General features: G+C 38.9%; 1 protein-coding gene across 9 annotated transcripts in view; it reads left to right on the forward strand.

The window, feature by feature from the left end:
- NUMB (NUMB, endocytic adaptor protein) overlaps positions 1-18,388 on the forward strand; it is a 93,354-nt gene that overhangs the window by 48,175 nt on the left and 26,791 nt on the right. For all 9 annotated transcript variants that reach the window (XM_021401558.1, XM_021401565.1, XM_021401562.1 and 6 more), the window contains one exon: positions 8,144-8,287. In XM_021401558.1, the coding sequence (XP_021257233.1) occupies positions 8,162-8,287 (126 nt within the window). In that variant the 5' untranslated portion in view covers positions 8,144-8,161. The remainder of the gene's footprint in view (positions 1-8,143; positions 8,288-18,388) is intronic.

The following is an 18,388-nucleotide window of genomic DNA, read 5'->3' on the forward strand; positions in this document are numbered from 1 at the left end:
GCTTCCTGTTCTGCATCCCAGCATGCTGCTATTCTTGTAGATTTACCTGGCTTGATTTACCAACCTTTCTATACCTGCCATTCTTGCTGACAGATTTGTCAACACTGTGATCCATTCCCACTGTTGTCTTGTAAAGCCAATAAAAATGTATAGCTTATTGTTCTGAGTACGCTCAGAATGTGGGCTGTGCGGACGGATGGACTGGACTTCAGGCGGCGCAGAGCATTATTGCTAGACCACTTCTCCAAAATGCTGTGGCTTTCACCTTCGTGGTGAGCACATCCATTCTATAGAAAACGTTGCGTAAAGCCTCAGTACGGGTGTGCCTTTTTTTTTTTTTACCTCAGTGAAATAGATCCTCCAAGTAATCTGGTTTAGCATTGGTTTCTGAAATGTACCCTGGATCTGTGGTTCGTTTTATTTTTTTGCAATTTCTGCTGTCACCTTACATCCGGAACCAAAAGAATTTGTGCTTTCATGTGTTGCTGCCCTAACAGTAAGTAGGTAATGATCAGGTCAGTAGTGCAGAAGTATCATTTATTATTTGACCTTTTCTACTTAAAAGTAGGAGATGTTTGCCATACTGGTTAAAACTCTGTCTATTCAAACATTGATTGCATGGTTGTGAAATACTCTCTGGTACTACTGAAGTAACTCCAGTGTAAAACCTTAGATTTGTGACCTATTTACCAACAAAGTAGGCTTATTTTGCTTGTGAGCGATACTTTCTTTGAGTTGTGAAAATGCATTTATATTTGTTGGTGCTGACACTTAATTTCAGACTTTGGATCCTGGACTTGCATCATTAAATGAAATCTTGTCCCATTGTTTCAGACCTTTCTGTTCTTAAAAACAAAAAACTCTAGAAACAAACCAAACAACAACAAAAAGAAAAATATTTTTCTAAATTTTCTAAGTTTGACATGTATTTGCAAAGATGGTTTTTAAACCTGGAATGTTCTTTTTTCAAAACTGTTTTGAAATCCAAGAATTAGCTGCCCTAAATGTAAATGATTCACTTGGAAGAGGAATGGCTCGGTTAGTTAGCATTCGTCACATGCATCCAGATGAGCTGCAGAGCAGAATTGCCTGAACTGCTTTCCACAAGGCACAGCTAGTGTTTTAGAAAACTTGTGCTTATTTTCACTTGTTTTAGGTGGTATAATTCAACTAGCTTTGTGTCATGTAGAATGCTAAGGAGGTGTGCTTTTTGCTGTAGGTTGACAGTCAGTTGCAGTGCGATCACCTGTAACAAAAGGATTGCTGCCTTGTACCTCTGCACCAAAACCTAGAAGCCTATTGTCTGCGGCTGTAGTCAGAGCTTGCATTGGCAGTGGAGTCTGAATTGGGACACTTGGTTTACAATAGTCACTACTGGAGAAAATGAGGATTGTTTTTCTTGTATTTGTTGAATTTCTGCACAAGGAGGAGCAAGTGGCTTGTTTGGCTGACAGAAAGAACATGACGTCTTGGGAATAACTTCAGTCTTACAATGATCAAACTTGTATTTCTCTGTCAGTTTAAGAGTCTGGAAAAGGGGGGTTGCTGTGCTGGTACTTCTGTTGCATACTGTTGCGGAGCACTGAGCACTGTGTTTTGTTGCTGCTGCGTGTGGATAGCTGTTTGAACAGGCTGGTGTATCATATTCTGAGCTTTAGGTCAGGATGTGTGGTAGCTGGATGTTTTAGCCCCCAGTTGTTAATAGTGCGTTGGAGTACAATCCATGATTTCATTTCCTGGTATTTCATAAGCTGTGTGCAGTTTTTAACTCTGCTTTTTGCCAGAGTTTTTTGTTGTTTTAATGTTCTTTTCTCTTTTTTTCCCACCCTCAGCTGTGATGCAAAAAAAAAAAGAGTGCTTGGAAGCAGCTGTAGAGTGCTCATATGATCAGTTACCTTTGCTCAGGTGTGAGAGAGCACAGCCTGATAGCTACAGACATCTTTACTGACTACAGCTGTTTCTGAAGTGATCAGACTGACTGTCTTAAAGGTGCCAACTTCTGCACCTCAATGACAGATGTCAGCTTTCCGCAGATAGCCAGTACCTCGACTCATATGATGTCAGAACATCAGTTTCTAAGAATGCTATCAGATAAATGGATGTTGTCATTAGAGCCCTGATCCCTTTGGACTTGTATAAGTAGCTGAAGGCTGCAGTTTCTGCTGTATTTTCAAACGTGGTCCAAACATTACTTTCACAGCTGGAAGGTGTGTCACCAGAAACAATCCTAAATTTCCCAGACTGTGACGTGCAATATTCTCCAGCTGATGTGCTTATTTTAGTGATTTTTTTAATTACCAAACACTTTATTTCTCTGCAACAAGGAAAGTATCTTAAACTCAAGCACTAATTAATAGCAGTAATGAAATGTATTTATGATGAGCTCATACTTCATCTTTGTGTATTTTGGTGCCTTCGAATGCTTACTTGTATTACATTATTTGATCTTAATTGGGTAATGAAAGGGTAAATGGTTTGGAAAGCCATGTGGTGAACAATGTGGTTTAGTCATATTGGATTGCGTAAACTGGACTGTTAACATTTTACTGAGAATGCTCATATGGTTACATGCCTTCATTTGCTTTAGTGTGACAGTGCTGGATTTAATTAGATTTTATGGGATCTAAACTTACAAAAAGGCTCGGCGTTCTGTATTCAAAGCCTGACATGTGGAATGACCTTTTCTTCCTTAGAAGATAAAGGTACTCTGTGTTCTCGTGCTGGTGAATAATTGCAGTGAAGCTGTTGCAGCAAGATTTGGCTAACCTTTATGGTAGGGTTTGAAGAGATAGGGCATTACACGTTATTGTGCGGTGTAAGTGGGAGAGGAGAGGAGAACATTTGTTTAGCAGCAATGCTTAATAAGGATTTTTCAGAGAAATAAAACTTCACTCTTGCAGCTTTATAATAGTCTTGAACACTCTATTTACCTTGGCTGCAGTACGTGTACTTGTCTACCTTGCTTCTTATAAGTGAAATATTCTCATGCAATCATCTGAACTGTGCATTAGAAAGCAGAATTGATCTTAACGTTTTGAATCATTGTATTTGTGCTTCTCCTCCAGACAGATATGCCTGCCAAAACTAAGTCTTGTCACAAGACTTGAAATAAGCGTGTTTCCTTATGGATGTCATCGCATCCCAGTTACAACCAAGGTTTCCAATAAGGCTAAAGTATCAACAACTTACTGAACTTTGCAAGAAGCAGCAATGCACAACATTATTCTGAAATGCGAAAGTCAGGGCTATTTGTACTTACTGGTATAGGTGGGATTCTACGAATTTCATAATAAAATTCAAGTTTTCATAATGCTAAAAGGTAGGTGTTGGATGTGAGTCTTAGGACAGGTGTGACCAGGATGCACTCACACAAAAGCTCAAAGCCACAGAATTTTCTGAGGATCCAAATCTTCACAGCCATGTGGAGGAGTGTTTCGCATGTGTAGCTCTAGGAACTGAGTTAAGCAAGCGTATTTTCTTTTATGATATCAAGATAACTTAAATGTTATCTTGGGTCTGAAATATCAAGTAAATTTGGGAGATTCTTTTTCACAATCCTTTGATGTAATGACAAAAATGTTTTAAAGACAGTAATCCTGTTGTTTTGGGTTTGGAGCTCTGTTTGATTTGGACCTTTGTATTTGCAACAGAGGGTGCGTTTCTCTGGGAAGAAGCCCATAGGGGCTGATAGTTTTGTGGCTGAGGGAAGTGAGGGAGGCATTCTTCTGAATAGTCTGATTGTAACATGTTTATTAAATTCATTTTATGTGGAAGCTATATGAGTTATCTTTAACATTAGGGTGATATCTAAACACATTGCTCTTAAGTCCAGATTTTTCTGCTATTTGGAATGTGTACTTCCAGGAGTTCTGTAAATGTGTGGATTCAGTCTGCTTGTCATGCTTTGTGCTTGCAGGAGGACCTGAACTACAAAGCAGGAGGACTGCAGGGCTGGTGCTATCTCCCCAGCCTTGGCTACTCCATTTCTTGCAGACTGTCAGGAGTGCTTTGCCCTTATTTGACCCATGACTTTTTTTATTTGATTAATTAAATAGGAAACAGTACTTGGTTCTCAGAGAGCACAGCAATCAATCTCAAACCACCTGGTTTCAAAAAACACCTGACTGAACTGAGGAATTGCTTAAAATCAGTTTTTATCTCTTTCCACCACAAACAAAAGTCACAATCTAACAACCGCAGATTAAATAACCTTTATTAAAGCTGGAGCTAAGAAGAACATTAAATGGATTTGTATTGGTTTTGTTGTCCTCTTTGTTGAAACTGCAACTGGTTGCTTCAAGTGTGAAAATCTGTACTAGCTAGTACTGCTAGCCTAAAATCCAACCATTTAATTTTGTGAATGCAGCTCAGGTACCAGTACTAAATAGTTGTTTTGCCTCCAGATGCTGTAGTTTAAATCAACTTGTAGCAGCAACTGCTCTGAAAGGAACATCTATACAGAATGTAAATGAAGTGCTTATCTGAAGGCATGGCTACATGAGTTAACTTGTGCAAGGCAAGCCAAGCTCCAGATTTGATCATCAGCAACTCGCATGTGATCCAGCTTCAGTTACTGTACAAGCTTACCTATCTTGCTCTTAAGGGTAAATTGTTGGTTTGCATTTCTTGGAGGATAAAAGTAAACACATTGGTAAAGCAGAGTAGCTGATAAGGCATGAATAAACATGTATGTCTGTCGTGCAGTAATTTGTCCTGCAGCCATTACCTGGTGATGCACAAGGCCATGAAGCCAAGAATATTTCATCCAGCATGCACTTTTCTCAGTGTTTCCGTCTCTGTGCTCCCTCTTAGTTGTCAGTGAACTGAGCTGGGTTGGAATAAGACCTTTAGAGGTGGTGGAGAGTATAACAGTACTAAAGCTCTCCTGATGTTGTGATTACTACAGAAAAAGAGCTTTGTAGCTGTTTTTTCAGAGTGTTAAGTATATATCATTTTGAATTACAGGTAAATGTCAACAAATGTAAAACTTAGGGTGTGAATAATTTGATTTTTTTTTCCATGCCTGTGGAGATGCTTGTATGATGCTTTGGGAACTAGTCTAATGTTTAGTCTCACATTGTAATCTCTTAAATAGCTAAAGTGGTGGAAGTTGTTTTTGTAAGGGATGTGCCCATTCAAGTGCTGGGCAGCCTACAGTGAGCCCCCTCGTGAAGACAGCCTTCAGACCCAAAGTGGGTCTGTGTCTTCATCTCTCCAGAACTTCACTGCCTTCAATCTTGATTTGTTAGACTCCCATAAGACTCTGCTTTTTTATTTTAATTAGATTTTGAGTTCCTCATCTTGCTTGTTGGCCAGGTTTGTCTTCAGTTACTATTTATCCATTGTCCTTTCTCTTCACCCAACCTGGATTTTGGGTTGTACAAGCGGAAAGGAAATAGATTTTTTTTTAAAGTTGTTTTTGTTTATTTTGTGCATTTTAGAAGTATTTTTAATAATATGGCAAAAATGAATTTCTGTACACAAAAACTCTGTCACTGATTTTTCCAGCCTTTATAATCCAAAGACTGAGTACAAAACTTGGTAATGTCAGTAGTGCTGTCTCTTTTGGTAGAAGATACCCTGCTAGCCTATTGCAGGCTCTGTTGGCATCTGTCGTACCCGCAGAAATACACGCTGTATTTCTCTGAAAATACAAAGTGCACTGCAGAGAACTGAAGCAGACAATGCTGGTCTGGGTGTTTTCTGCAAATGCTGGGCAATGACTTTGAGCTCCAGATAGATTTAGTAAGGATTTCAGCTTTTAAATGCAGCAGTGCATGTGCTTCTCTCCTGAATCCTCAAATGTGCATCCTGTGTGAAATGTGTGACTTAATGCTTTTGCATCAAGTGACGGGTCCAGTTGTACTAGGATGACGTCCGTGCTGCCAACAAGAGAGTTGTTCTGGGGGCAAATTATTTCACAACCCACTCACAACATTCTGACGTCTCAGGAAATAGGAGTGTGGCGGCTGGAGAAAGCTCGCTGGTCACCTGACCAGAAGTTAATCTTGCCGTTTGTCAGCACTTCTATTAAATAGGAAAGCTATTTTTAAAGCGCTTGTTGCCAGCGTGACTGCAAAATTAGAACAAGGAGGAAAATGGGCTTGGTTTTTAGTAAAAAGGAAGTACTTCGGGCAAAATGCCACTTCAGCTTATCATAGGAAGTATATATAGTTCAGGAACTCTTATTCTCAGGCTTCTCTATGGAGCGAGGTTCCTGATCAGAGTAACTGGCTGATAGTGTCCTGGTCTCATGGGCAAATGCTGTGCTGTGTGAGAGAAGCAGCTCTGAGCACATGTCGCTGCTGCAAAGGTTCAAGTTTGCTTTGCCTGTTTACTAATGTAGAAATATGTGGTGAATTATTCCATGTGCTAAACAATCTCCCACAATGCTACAGGTCCAGGTAGCATTGCATTGATCACTAAACTCTTGAACATAAGCAGCACGCTTACTCGCGACTTCAGATATTAACTTTGCCACACTTAAATGTCCTGATTTTAATGATACTGTGCTGTTCTTTACCTGTGCTCCTATCTGTTTGTTACTTGAAATAGTTAAGTGCTTAAGGAGATGTGAAAACAACTGACTGTTTTTAATGGAGCTGGTCAGCAGGCATTGGTTTTCTATAATAGCTTTCATTTCTGGCTTCTGTTCAGTTTTGCTGTTGTTACATCTTGAATTTAAGCTTCTTAAATGTCAGTTACTGTGAACAAGAATGCAGATTTTTCTCACCTGCATCAAGCAGTTGTAACTGGAAAGTGACTCGGTTCTTTTTAGGGCTTGAAATAGCGTTCAAAGTGATTTTAAAGCTGCTTTCGTTCCAAGTCTACCCATTGTCACCCATGAACATCTGTATTCTGCAGATTAGTTAATGTAATGGGAAATAAGCATATATAATCAAATTAGCTTTTGCTGCCTTGCATTCTGCAGCATCTTCGTTGTACCAAAATGAGATGTGGTGTTTGTAAGAAAGTGTTTTTTCTCCAGGAAAGAAGAGTAATAGCTCAAAAAGCCTCTTGGCATGTTTTCTCTATTTTCCACATTGTATGCCATATCATTTTACTTCTGTAGCTGGACATTAAGTCTTTTTATTAGTTATTATTTATTAGCTACTACTCTGATAGCTTCTTTGCTAATTGTAGTTTGAGTGTAGTAAGAGTGAGCATGTCTGTAAAATTTAGTATACAAAAACTGACATAGAAGCGAATAGTGTATAAAAAAGCATCTTGAGCAAAGGCTTTGGGAGTGTAATTATAGAACTGCCTTCCTCCTTTTGAAGTGATAATTGTTTTGAGATTTTTCAGTGCTTTTCTCAAATGTCTCTCTCATTTTAATAAGAACTTCCACCTGTAGAATAAGTTGGGCCTGGAACATGCCCCTCAAAACCTGGGCTTTAATCTACTACTCCCTACTTGTTGTTGCTACAGATTTGGGTCATCATTCCTTGAGTTTTTGGTTTCCTTTACGCGTATACACTGACACATGGTGCTTGTAGAGAAAACAGAAGTATTGATGCTCCCAGCTCTGTACCTTGATTGCTGAGCGGTCTGCTGCTGGTAGAAACTGACAATTTGTCTTGTGTGATCCAAGAGCAGTGAATTCCAGTTCTCTTCTGAACAGAAGTGCTTGCTTTTTTACTGCTTAAAAGCTGGCATCATCTACCTCAATGAGCCTATCATCCATACTTAAAGAGCAGTACAAGCAGTTAATTTTTGGGGACCTTTCAAGGCTACGAATCTTTGTCTTGCATGGGTGCCTTAGAAACTTATGCTACCTATTCCCTGCTTGGTTGCTCTAGGTGTATAAATTCAAGGAGGCAGGATTTCAAGCCCATCACTCTTCAGAGCTTCTCTGTCAGCTATTTTAGGTAATTTTGTGCTCGGAGTAACAGTTATTTCTGGATCTGATGCTTCAGTTGCTGCAGAAAGATGTTAAGTAATGTGGATTTGTCTTCTGCTTTGGAGAGAATATTTATCCCCCTTTCTCTGAACCTTCATCCAAAGCATTTCCCTTTCACAGGGATCTCTATTCATATTTGCAGAAACTCAAAAGTTTCAAAAGGATGTTAGTGGTGATGTTAGTTAACCTGAAGCAGCTAAATGTGCTTGGTGCCTATTTGCAATAATTCTCTTCTTCTTTTAGGACATCAACATCTGAGAAATGAATAAATTACGGCAAAGCTTTAGGAGAAAGAAAGATGTCTACGTGCCAGAGGCCAGTAGGCCTCATCAGTGGCAGACTGATGAAGAAGGTGTTCGTACTGGCAAGTGCAGCTTCCCCGTTAAGGTAAGAATTTCTGCCTTTCTTTTGAGTATCCATGAGGTACTTTTGCCATGAATTATTTGGGTTTTTTTTGGCAAGCAAGAGCCAGAAGTATGCTTCATTGCACATTGACCTATTTTACAGTCAGCCTTCATTGCAGAGGATGTGGCTTTTTTAAAGCCAGATGAATCATCTTAACAAATGCTTTGGAAAGTCATTGTCTGATGTATCCTACATTATTATTTAGTTGAAATAAATCATGTAGCTAGGCAGAGGAGTAATGTAATTTGTCTTCGTTTCTCTGGAAGAGCAGAAATGATACACCTCATGGATTGCGTGGAAAAAGTACTAGATTCTATCTGTTAAAGTTATGGTTACAGTTTTGCTTGTAAGGTAAGTGGTGGCTTATACTTGAAAAGTATAACCCCTCCCTTTTGATAATTGAAAATATTGCAAAGAAGCGCCCCATTTTCCTTCCAGTGCTTGAGGTATAAGCACTTACTAATTTTGAATGTCTTCTGCTATTTTTTGGTGTATGCTACAGACTATTCATGTGTGTGAAGCTGATTGATTCCTTGAACTCACTCTAAATTCTCAGTACTATAAGTAGGTTTTTTCATTTATTCTTCCACCTTTTCCAAGAAACAACACAATTTTAATGTTTATTTTATAATATTTAATGTTACTAAGAAGAAATAAGGAAGGAATTTAAGGTGTCTTGCTGCATATGCTCAGCTCGTGTTCAAAAGCTTCCTCCTGAAGGCATACTAATACTATTTCTATAGTAGATTGTAAACAGATAATATTTATTTAGAAGTAACAGCTTAAATATCTATGCATGAGGAAAATGCTGTCTGTGGTACTGACACTTGAGAATCTTTTATTACCTGTGTAATAATTATGTACAGTTATTAAACAGGTTTTGTTGCTAGATGGAACTCTTGAAGTTGGCTGTTGCATGTTTTTGTAAAGCTGTGGGTATGTACAGGTGCTCCACAAATATGGAATAATTTCCATACTACGTTCATGTCCTATTTTATCTTGTTATAGTTGCTTGTGTGTGCTTTCAATGCATTCTCTAGGATAGATAATGTGCAAGCTAACTTTCTAGTTTGTTATGGTTGCCTGCCTGCTCATTTATCTCTGTCTTATGTTAGTTTTCTGCTAGAATGAAGGAATTGTAATCTAATACTAAAGAGAGATGGTGTTTTGCCAGAGCTTTGGAACCGAGTAACTGCTTTGTGGAAGCTTGAACTTAGACTAAGCTTTTCAAAATGTTAATGCTGTCTAGGAGGGAAAAGAATTGTGAGCTTGAGGATCGTCATTTTAAAGTCTAGCAATAAACTATAGTCTTACAAACATGCTAAAGCTAAAATATTAAATTCTTAATATTTAAGCATTTAGTTTAACTGAAAGTATTTTCAGTTGTTGACTGAACATAAAGGAACTTTAAAGAAAAAAAAAAACAACAACACAAGTCAGTCTTTAAAGTCCTGGTCAAGACTTGCACTTACAATGACAAATGCTTCCTGTATTTAAATGAAGCATTCATCTATTCTGGGCACATGCATCCAAAGCTGAAAAAGGTTTTGGACCATTCAGTGGTGAAAAGGCATAGAGATGGATGAGCCGTTGCATCCTGTCCTGGTACTGGAACTTGTTTAGCCCTATTTGCCTGCTTTGTATTAGAATTCACTGAGTTAATTAGGTCGCTGGAAAAATAACTCTGGAGTAAATACGACTTTACTTGTGTTTCTTGATTCCGTCAGAATGCTTGACGCTTATATCTGACGATCTTGTAGTTAGATGAAAGCTTAGAACCATTGGACACTGAGATGTTTTTGTTTTTTCGATGTGAACGTACCATTGAAAGTTCTGAGACCTGAGATGGGCAGTCATGGAAAGTGCTAGGAGGGTTGAGATGCAAAGTGGGTGTTAGCTGGTGTTTTGTAGATACAGGCAGGAAGTATAGCATTGTGAGTGAACAAGATAAACCAGATGTAGAGTCAGAGGTTTAGTGGGTGGTACTGCGTTTTGCTCACAAAAAGAATAGAACTTTGTGCTATTGAAGGAGAGTATCCTGTTACATAGTTCTTGGGTATTATTCAGAAGTGTATGTATTCCTGGAAAAGTGGGCTGTTGCCTGCGTCTTTAAATATCTGATGGAGTGTCTTTTCTTCCTGATGTTCCCCAATGGAGCAGAGTAAAATGAGATATCTTGCTAAGAATAGTTAACTAATAGGAATGCATTCAAATCTGAAATACAGGGAAAAATACCTTTTTTGTGAATCCCTGTTTAGCATTCTAGCATGGTGCTGTAGTCGCCTGTAGCTTCTCAACCACTGTTCAGCGTGTGTCTGTGGGGATTAATCCGTCCTTACTCTTTATGTTCTGCCTTGCCTGCGCTCTCTGAAAATCATCTGCCCTAATTCTTAAAAGCTGAGAACATAGCTGATAGCAAGATCAAAGTCTGACTTCTGAAGCGATGTCTAAGATTTTAGCTGGTGAAGACCCAAGAAGTGTTAACAAATATTCTATAGCTGTCTTCTAGGTTTTTTTGTATGAAAGGAAAATACAGAGAAGTAACGGAATAGAAGCCATGGTCAGGGCTTTGTTTCTTCTGATGCTTGCTAACTTGTTTACGTAGGAATTTTTTTTTGAGAGAGAAGATTAGTGCAAGCAAACTGGGGAATGTTTGCTCTTAGTTTCTCTTGTAAAAGAGATCTTGAAAGTTTGATGTGAGAAAGATATATCACTCTCTTAAAATAGCGTTAAGTTGGTGTATTTAACTTCTTGCCTTCAGGCATTTTTTTGGCCCAGAGTTGGGGTGTTTGTAGAGTGCTAGCACAGATTTATCCTTTTTTAGATTTTAGAGAGCATGTGGAACCGCTCTGAAAGTCATGTTGCAAATAGGATTTCTTCTTGCCTCCGGGCTCTGTTCTGTTAGTGTTGGACAGGACTCCACTGGCTGTTCATTCATTGTGCTTTGAGGATGCTGTATTGCAAACAAGTTTAATGTTGTTTTACATCAGTACTGCTATTGGAGTTCTTCCTGTGCTGTATCCACAGCTGATCCTGACTGTTAATTACAGACTGCAAGCGTGATAGTAGATTTTGAGCAACTCTGATGCATCTCTTGTACATCTGCATTTTGGTAGTGAAGGTGCTCCATGGAAAGTATTGGTAAAATTCCTGTGACGTTGTTGCCTTAAAATTCAGGGAGGTAGATTTGATGCATAGTTTGTTCAGTGCTGTGCTCATAAATTTGGAGCTTCTGATAATCCTGGGATCATACTGTTACTTTTAGGTAATAACACCTTGTTTTTACAATCTGTGTTTATCCACAGTTTTCAGCATATCTGTGTTGCATGCAACAAGCTGCTGATCATGTTTTTTCAAACGTCCAAGCGTGTGAAGGATCTTACAGCTAGCCTTTGGCTGTATTTTGAACCTAACCATGTCCGAGGAGGTAATCTGACACATTCAAAACAGGGTCTTGGAACAGTTAGCGACCTGCCTGCTCTGCTCTTTCATCTGTCCTCCTTTGAATTGGCTGCAGTTGCACTGAAAAAAAGAGCCTTTGTACTAGAAGGTATAACTGAATGGCTTTCTGCACTCCACTGCATCAGCAGGGAGACAGGTGCCTCTCTATCAGCAAAGGTACAGAAGGGTATTAGAGTTATGTTTAGACAAGGGTAGCTTGCAGACTTCTACTACCCCGTTAGGTAATAATTTTAAGGCTCTCCTGACTCTTGTGGTGTGGAGACATGATGCATTGCATCTTTTATAGGTGTACTCAGACCCATCTCTTTAAGTGTGGAACTGTTAAAACTGCTGAGACATCTGTACAGAAATGTATTTTCAGAGATGACAATCATCTTCCATAGTCCTAGCAATTGAAAAAGTAACTGTTTCAGTAGGGAAACCTCTGGGGGGGGAGAAAACTGTGCCAGATAGATGTAATGTATAAGGGATTTAGGTATTTACAACTATTCAGAAGAAGATTATTCTAACAGATGTTAATGCCGCTCTTATTGGTACTGTGATTTATCTTTATACAGTCTTTATAAATCATAATTGTCAAAAATGAAGTGCACTGACATACCCATTCTCAAACTTGGGTTCTTGCTTCAGACACTACCTCACTGAGAACATGCAGCTGTTCTATGTTTTAATGACTAAAATATTTGACACTGGGGCTTCTTTTGTCTGAAATGCCTTTTCAAATGTCGCTCTGGGTAAGTAGTTTTTGTCCGTACAGATAATCTGTAGAGTAACTGGCCTGTTAAATTTGTATCAGATAAAATAGGTCACTTCGGTCTACTTAACAGAATAAAAAAAAAAGCACTTCCAAGTTCTTGGTTCTTCTAACCAGCCAGACATGTTAGAACGTTTACAGCTGATTCCTACCTGTGCTTCTGAAGGATGCAACAACTAGCCGTGGTTGTGAGTGATTTAATTAGTTTTATTGTCACTTTAAAGTTTTTGGGGGTCTGTCTCTGTTGTCTTTAATGTTGCCTGTCACCTGCAAGTTTACTTGTGTATGTATTTCAGTCCATTTATTCCAAATGGAAGACTAAAGTTATCAATGAAATAAGTCCATGGGGGGGGGGTAACGTACACATCTGTGGTTCTGAATCTCAAGTCTAGGGTTTGCTGCTGGATGTATGATATCATGTGAATTAGCCTCTCCACTGAATCTTGATTTTTCTCTGTTAGTATTGACAAATAAAAGCTGTATGGATAGAGTTGTACAGTCACGTGTGCAAGAACTAACATTTCAGATCAACACTCTTCAACTGTTTTGTTTCTCTTTCTTGCTTTGGGAAATGTTTGGAAGGCTGTGTATTACTTTATATGAATTAATAAGCTCCTGTCTCTGGGATTCCTGTGACTGAGAAGTGGCTTGTATAATTAGCATGTACGTGGCCCACCAGAACCACTAGCAGCAGAGAATAGGCCGCTGCCTGCCCCTTTGCTGCCTGCTCTCACACCACTTGTAGTTGCCCCCTTCTCCTCTTTAGTTCTGGAATTTACATATTGCACCTCATTGCATAATGTCTAATATATAAATCTCTTTTTCTGGTAGTTGTTTTTAATTAGTTTATAAACACAGTTTGTGTACCATTCTGTTCTTCCAGATCAGAAAGACTAGTAGTCAGCATAGGTGACTGTTGCGTGTTACTAAATGTGCTTCCAGTTGTTTGAAATCATAATAGCTGTGAAGAATTTAAGCAGCATGTAATGCTGAAGTGCCCTTAAGTTAGGCATGTGATATTTTTGACTGTGAAATCTTGAGGTGCTTGAACAGTCCTTGGGAACTATGTTAAGCATTTTTAAGACATTAAAGTGGCAAATTTGCTGCTTTCTGAAATGTTGCAGAGCCTTACATGTGAAACACTCCAAATCCCTACCTCTTATGGAATGAACTGATGTTAGCAATGAACACTGACCATTCCTACGGAATGCTAACCCAGCAGCAAGCAAATGTAAATTTTTAAACTCCTGCAGCATTTGAGATCGCAGGAAGAAGACAACTAATTATGACAGAAGGTGATTATAACTGCAGGTGTGTGTATAACAGAAGGTTACTTTATTTAAAGTCCTATGTATTTTTGTCATGATTAAAGGAGAGTAATTCAATCCCTAATATTTAGACTTTTTACATTTTAAAAGACCTCTTAGTTTTGTCTGAATAGCTTGCAAACAAGAAGTTTTAAATGAAGCTTCTTAATTTAAAAACCCTCTTGTCTTTGACGAAGGTCAAATTGTTAAATTGTTTAATAAACTTCAACTAGTTTCAAAGATATGAGTATTCATGTCTAGAGCCATAAAAACGATTTAGATGCCCTTGTAGAAATTTCTTTTAAATGTAATTTAGGTGTTGGAAGTAAAAAAAAAAAATATATATATATATAAAAAAAAAAATTGGTGTTACATTCTTTACAATTTTCCTAAACCAGAAGGTTTCCAGGGTCATAAATGGAAACTCCTTTTTTGTAGAACTTGAATGAAAGTTGCAATGTGCACCTGTGCATTGTGTTTATAAAACTGTTATCGACACTTTTCTTTTTTTCCTTCTTTTTCCACATACACAAAGGAACTGCACACCAGAGTGAGCAGCTGAAAACCTAAGTCTGACAGAACATGTGTGAAGGTGTAAGTGGGCTGGGTGGAGTGGTCAGTGTAAGGTCACCAAGAGAAAGTTAGGACGGACATTCACAGTAACTCAGGAAAACAACCCCCCCCCTTTTTTCTAACTGTATGGCAGTTAGAAGCTATAGGATAGGTGGTGTACCCTATTGATCTCCAGTTACAGAATTGTTGTAATAGTACCAGGCTGTCTTCTCTGGTGTAGACGTGGAAGAAGATCCTGCCTTGAGGCAGGTGGTCTCCTACATAACCTCCGAGTTTCTTCTCAGCCACGTTTTAGGGATTGGTGAGACTACAAAGAGTAGAGCATTCATATATCCAAACTGAACTTTATTACTTCATCTTCAGTAGTCGGAAGTGTTTTTTTTATTCTGTGTTGTTTCTCTTCACGCCAGTAATTACAGTGTGAGAATCGGTAAGTGAAATGCAGAGTGTGACTCACAGATGGGTGTGATGTGTGGTCACACCGAGATGCTGTAACAGCAGAGGGGGGTAACAAATCAACGAGACATCTTTCTATTCTGGTGATTTAGGGCAGTGGAAGAAGTTGGACCCTGAGGAAATGTATAGCATCGTAATTAACCTGTAGTTTTGATTAAGGAGAATTTACTAAGTTTGTCTAGTGATGATTAATTATGGAGCTTTTGTCATTGTACTTCTACAGCTGTAAGAAAACATGTTTCAAATTAATAAATTAAAGAGTAGCAGCATGAATTTGAATATGTAAATCTCAGGTCAGTGGAAATGTAGCTCAGCTTCTAGACACGTCAGGCTTCTTGGATTTAAGCTTGTGTCTAGTTACAAGACAGTGTTTCACCATGACACTATGGAGTTAAGGCTTTAATTCTTGAGCGACACCTTTTCTAGAAGCATATCTACCCATGCAGATTCCAAGTATTCAGTCTTACAATTGGGATATTATTTTTAACATTTACATCTAGACATAGGGACATTCCTATTTTTCTAGGAAAAGTATTAAGGGAATGGTGGGTTGCTGCTCTCTGGCAGTTAGCTCACTAACATGGGACACCTTGGCCAAGACTTCTGGTAAGCTCTTTTCTTGTGTCTGTCTAGTTTAAAATGTAATCTGAAAAGCCTAATCTGTTACTGCAAATAGAACAGTCCAAGTGAACATCTGCTGATACAGAGAAAATTTCAGTAATTTGTTTATCTGCCTCTGTTTGGAAGAGAGACTGTAACAGCGTATTCCTGTGTTCCAGTAACTGCAAATGGTGGAAGGAGTTCTGGTGAAGGTCCTTCCTTTTGGCCAGCAGCTGCTGAATCAATGCTGTTGAACTTTGCTTTTTTGAAAAACTAAGATAGCCGAGTATTTATGAAAGAAAACAAAGATGATCAAGGTGGTATTTCTTGTACTAGGACACAAGTGGTAGAGTGGTTTCACTGCTGCCCGGCTATATTACTGCCATAAAACATCAGCCTGTGATGTTTTTTTTAGGAACACTTTCATAAGTGTATGTTTGGGGAAGGCACTGGGACAGCTTCACCAAAAATACTGGCTGTGATCAATTGCATGCTTTTAGATGAAATCGGAAAAGGGTTAAAATATTGAAAAAGAATGAAGTTGTTCAAGTTCCAAGGACATTTTGCTGTGTGCCAGTTTGACTTGTTCCTGTGTCGATTGCTTTGTAGTGTGTGGCTGAAGAGTGACAGCCAGCACCTCAGGAGGAGGTGGTTCATCTGTGAAAACAAAGTTTGTTGCCTTGAGGTGAAGAGGGAAGATTTTTTATGACCTGCTGTACCATCGTATAATCTTTTCTGAAAACGCTAAAATAAGCAATGCCTTTCTTTAAAAACGTTTGTTAAGGGGCTCCCCCGACAACTCTTGAAGGTATTTTATTCTATTCAGAACTTGTATTTTGTGATAGTCTTTATGTGGACTCTGCCCTAAAGGATTTTTCACTTTCTGTAGAAGCAGCGTTAGCTGGCTTCTGGTGTAGTGATTAAATCTTCCACAGAACATCTTATGGCTGAGAATTGCTGATGTCGTGGCTATCACTAAGTGGTTGCTATGGAAATTAAGTAGGAATGCATTCAATATTAATACTGCATTCCCATTATTTGCACTTCCATGATGGAAATGTGCTTGCTTTCTCCAGGCATGTTAGATTGCGTGATGCTTGTGATGAAGATATCTCTCTGCAAATAGTCTTACTGTTCTGTGAAGTCTCCGGCCACCACAGTATGCCTTGTGTAGCTTTGTGCCACTGTTATCCTATGTCCCAGTCACTGCATTTCTTCGTGGTGGCATGCCTTGATGGATTTGTAAGAGCTTTTACGTTATGTATGGCCTATCTCTGCCCAGGCACTTTGCATTATGTTTCTTATCCTTTAGTTTGAATGGGAAATTTCTTTTGAGATGTTGAAAAATTGTCTAGAAGCATGGGTTGTATGTATCTGCTTTTTAGAGTGGCTTCCGTGCCTCTCTTTGACATGGCAGAATATCAGAATTTGGTTTGTTTTTTTTGCTGAATGGAAGCTAAACACCGGAGTTCATAATCTAACTAGCAGCCATATTTTTCTTATTCTATTAAATGTTGAAATGCCATTCATAATGTGCTGTGATAATAGCAAGTTGAGCTGATGCTTCAAATTTAAGGTTAGGAAGTGATATAACTACAATGTTATGCTTCTCATTAAAAATGTAAGGCAGCTGGAAAGGCTTCAGTCTATAGCAGAGCCAGCTGCCAAGTATCTTGAAGAAATACTTGGGCCTTTGTTTCCTACCGGCTAAAAGTTGGATAAGTACAAGTTGTGTAGCACTGCTTCAATACAGGAGGCCGGTATATCTACGGTAGCCTGATGGGGGAGAAAGCATTTTGGAAATAAACCTGAAGACATGGAAAAGGACTTGCTGCTTAAGGAAGGCTTAAATTGATGTAGCAAAAAGAGAGGACAGTAGCGTTCTCATTGTGCAGTTGACAGTTATTTGTAGGAGAAAGAAACTTAAATATGTTTGGACGTAGTGAGAACTCAAACCTGGAAAAAAAAGTCAAAGAACCATCCAAACAGTGTTCAGGAAGACTTTGGAAACTGCCCATATAATGTACAAGGCCACAGTTCTTGATGGCTGTGGCAGCTAGCTTCTGCAGTAGTGGTGCATTGGGAAGAATAAGTTTTTTTGATGAAGGGCTTTAAGTGTAAAGTGTAAGTGCAAACAAAGCACCTTTTGTACTCATCATAAAGAAGTATTGTGTGGCAGCATAATTTCTTTTATAATTCAGAATTGATTGATGCTCAGTGAGGTCTGGGGATTGTACCCTTTTGCTGTGGATAGATGCACTTGATATGTGCAATAATGTCCCCATTCATTGGAGTGGAAGCAGTATTGAAAACTGCAGCTAAACTTGCTGTCTCTAGCAGCAGTGCCATGAGTGATTGCTGAAGGTTGGAGCATGTGACTTGAATAGAGGTTTGGCAACACACGGGGAAGCGGTTGTCTGGTTTGGAGTGTGACAAGAGGCAATATTTACCCTGCTCTGTTTCTCCCTTTTCCAAGCAAAAGGCAGGTTGCCAAGTACAGGGACTGAATGGTTTGGATCTTCAGTTGGAAACATTTTGCCTACACTTGGGTAAAAGAGATGTGCTGTTAGCTCTGGAAATCCAAAAGTTGTACCTAATTGTAATGCAAACTAGATGGCTCGTTCCATGCGTATATCTTTGTTTTACTCATCTTCTCTAGACCTCAGCCTTATTCCTGTTTATGTTATCCTTTTTTTTTTTTTCAGTTGACAAACTTTCTTGGGCTCCTAAAACCAAGATTTTCTCATGATAGATTCACAATATTTCTGTGTCTCTGGAACTTCCAGCGTAGACGTGGCAGAACTGCAGATGCACCCGTCATAGGTGTGGATACAAATGTGTGCTTCTGGACACATAGTAAATGCATCTTCAATGATTGCTGTTTGTGTAGTTTTAGGATTAAAATTGTTCCCTTAGTGTTATGGAGAAATG

The sequence above is a fragment of the Numida meleagris genome, chromosome 6 (genome assembly GCF_002078875.1).
Source record: "Numida meleagris isolate 19003 breed g44 Domestic line chromosome 6, NumMel1.0, whole genome shotgun sequence".
Lineage (NCBI taxonomy): Eukaryota > Metazoa > Chordata > Aves > Galliformes > Numididae > Numida > Numida meleagris.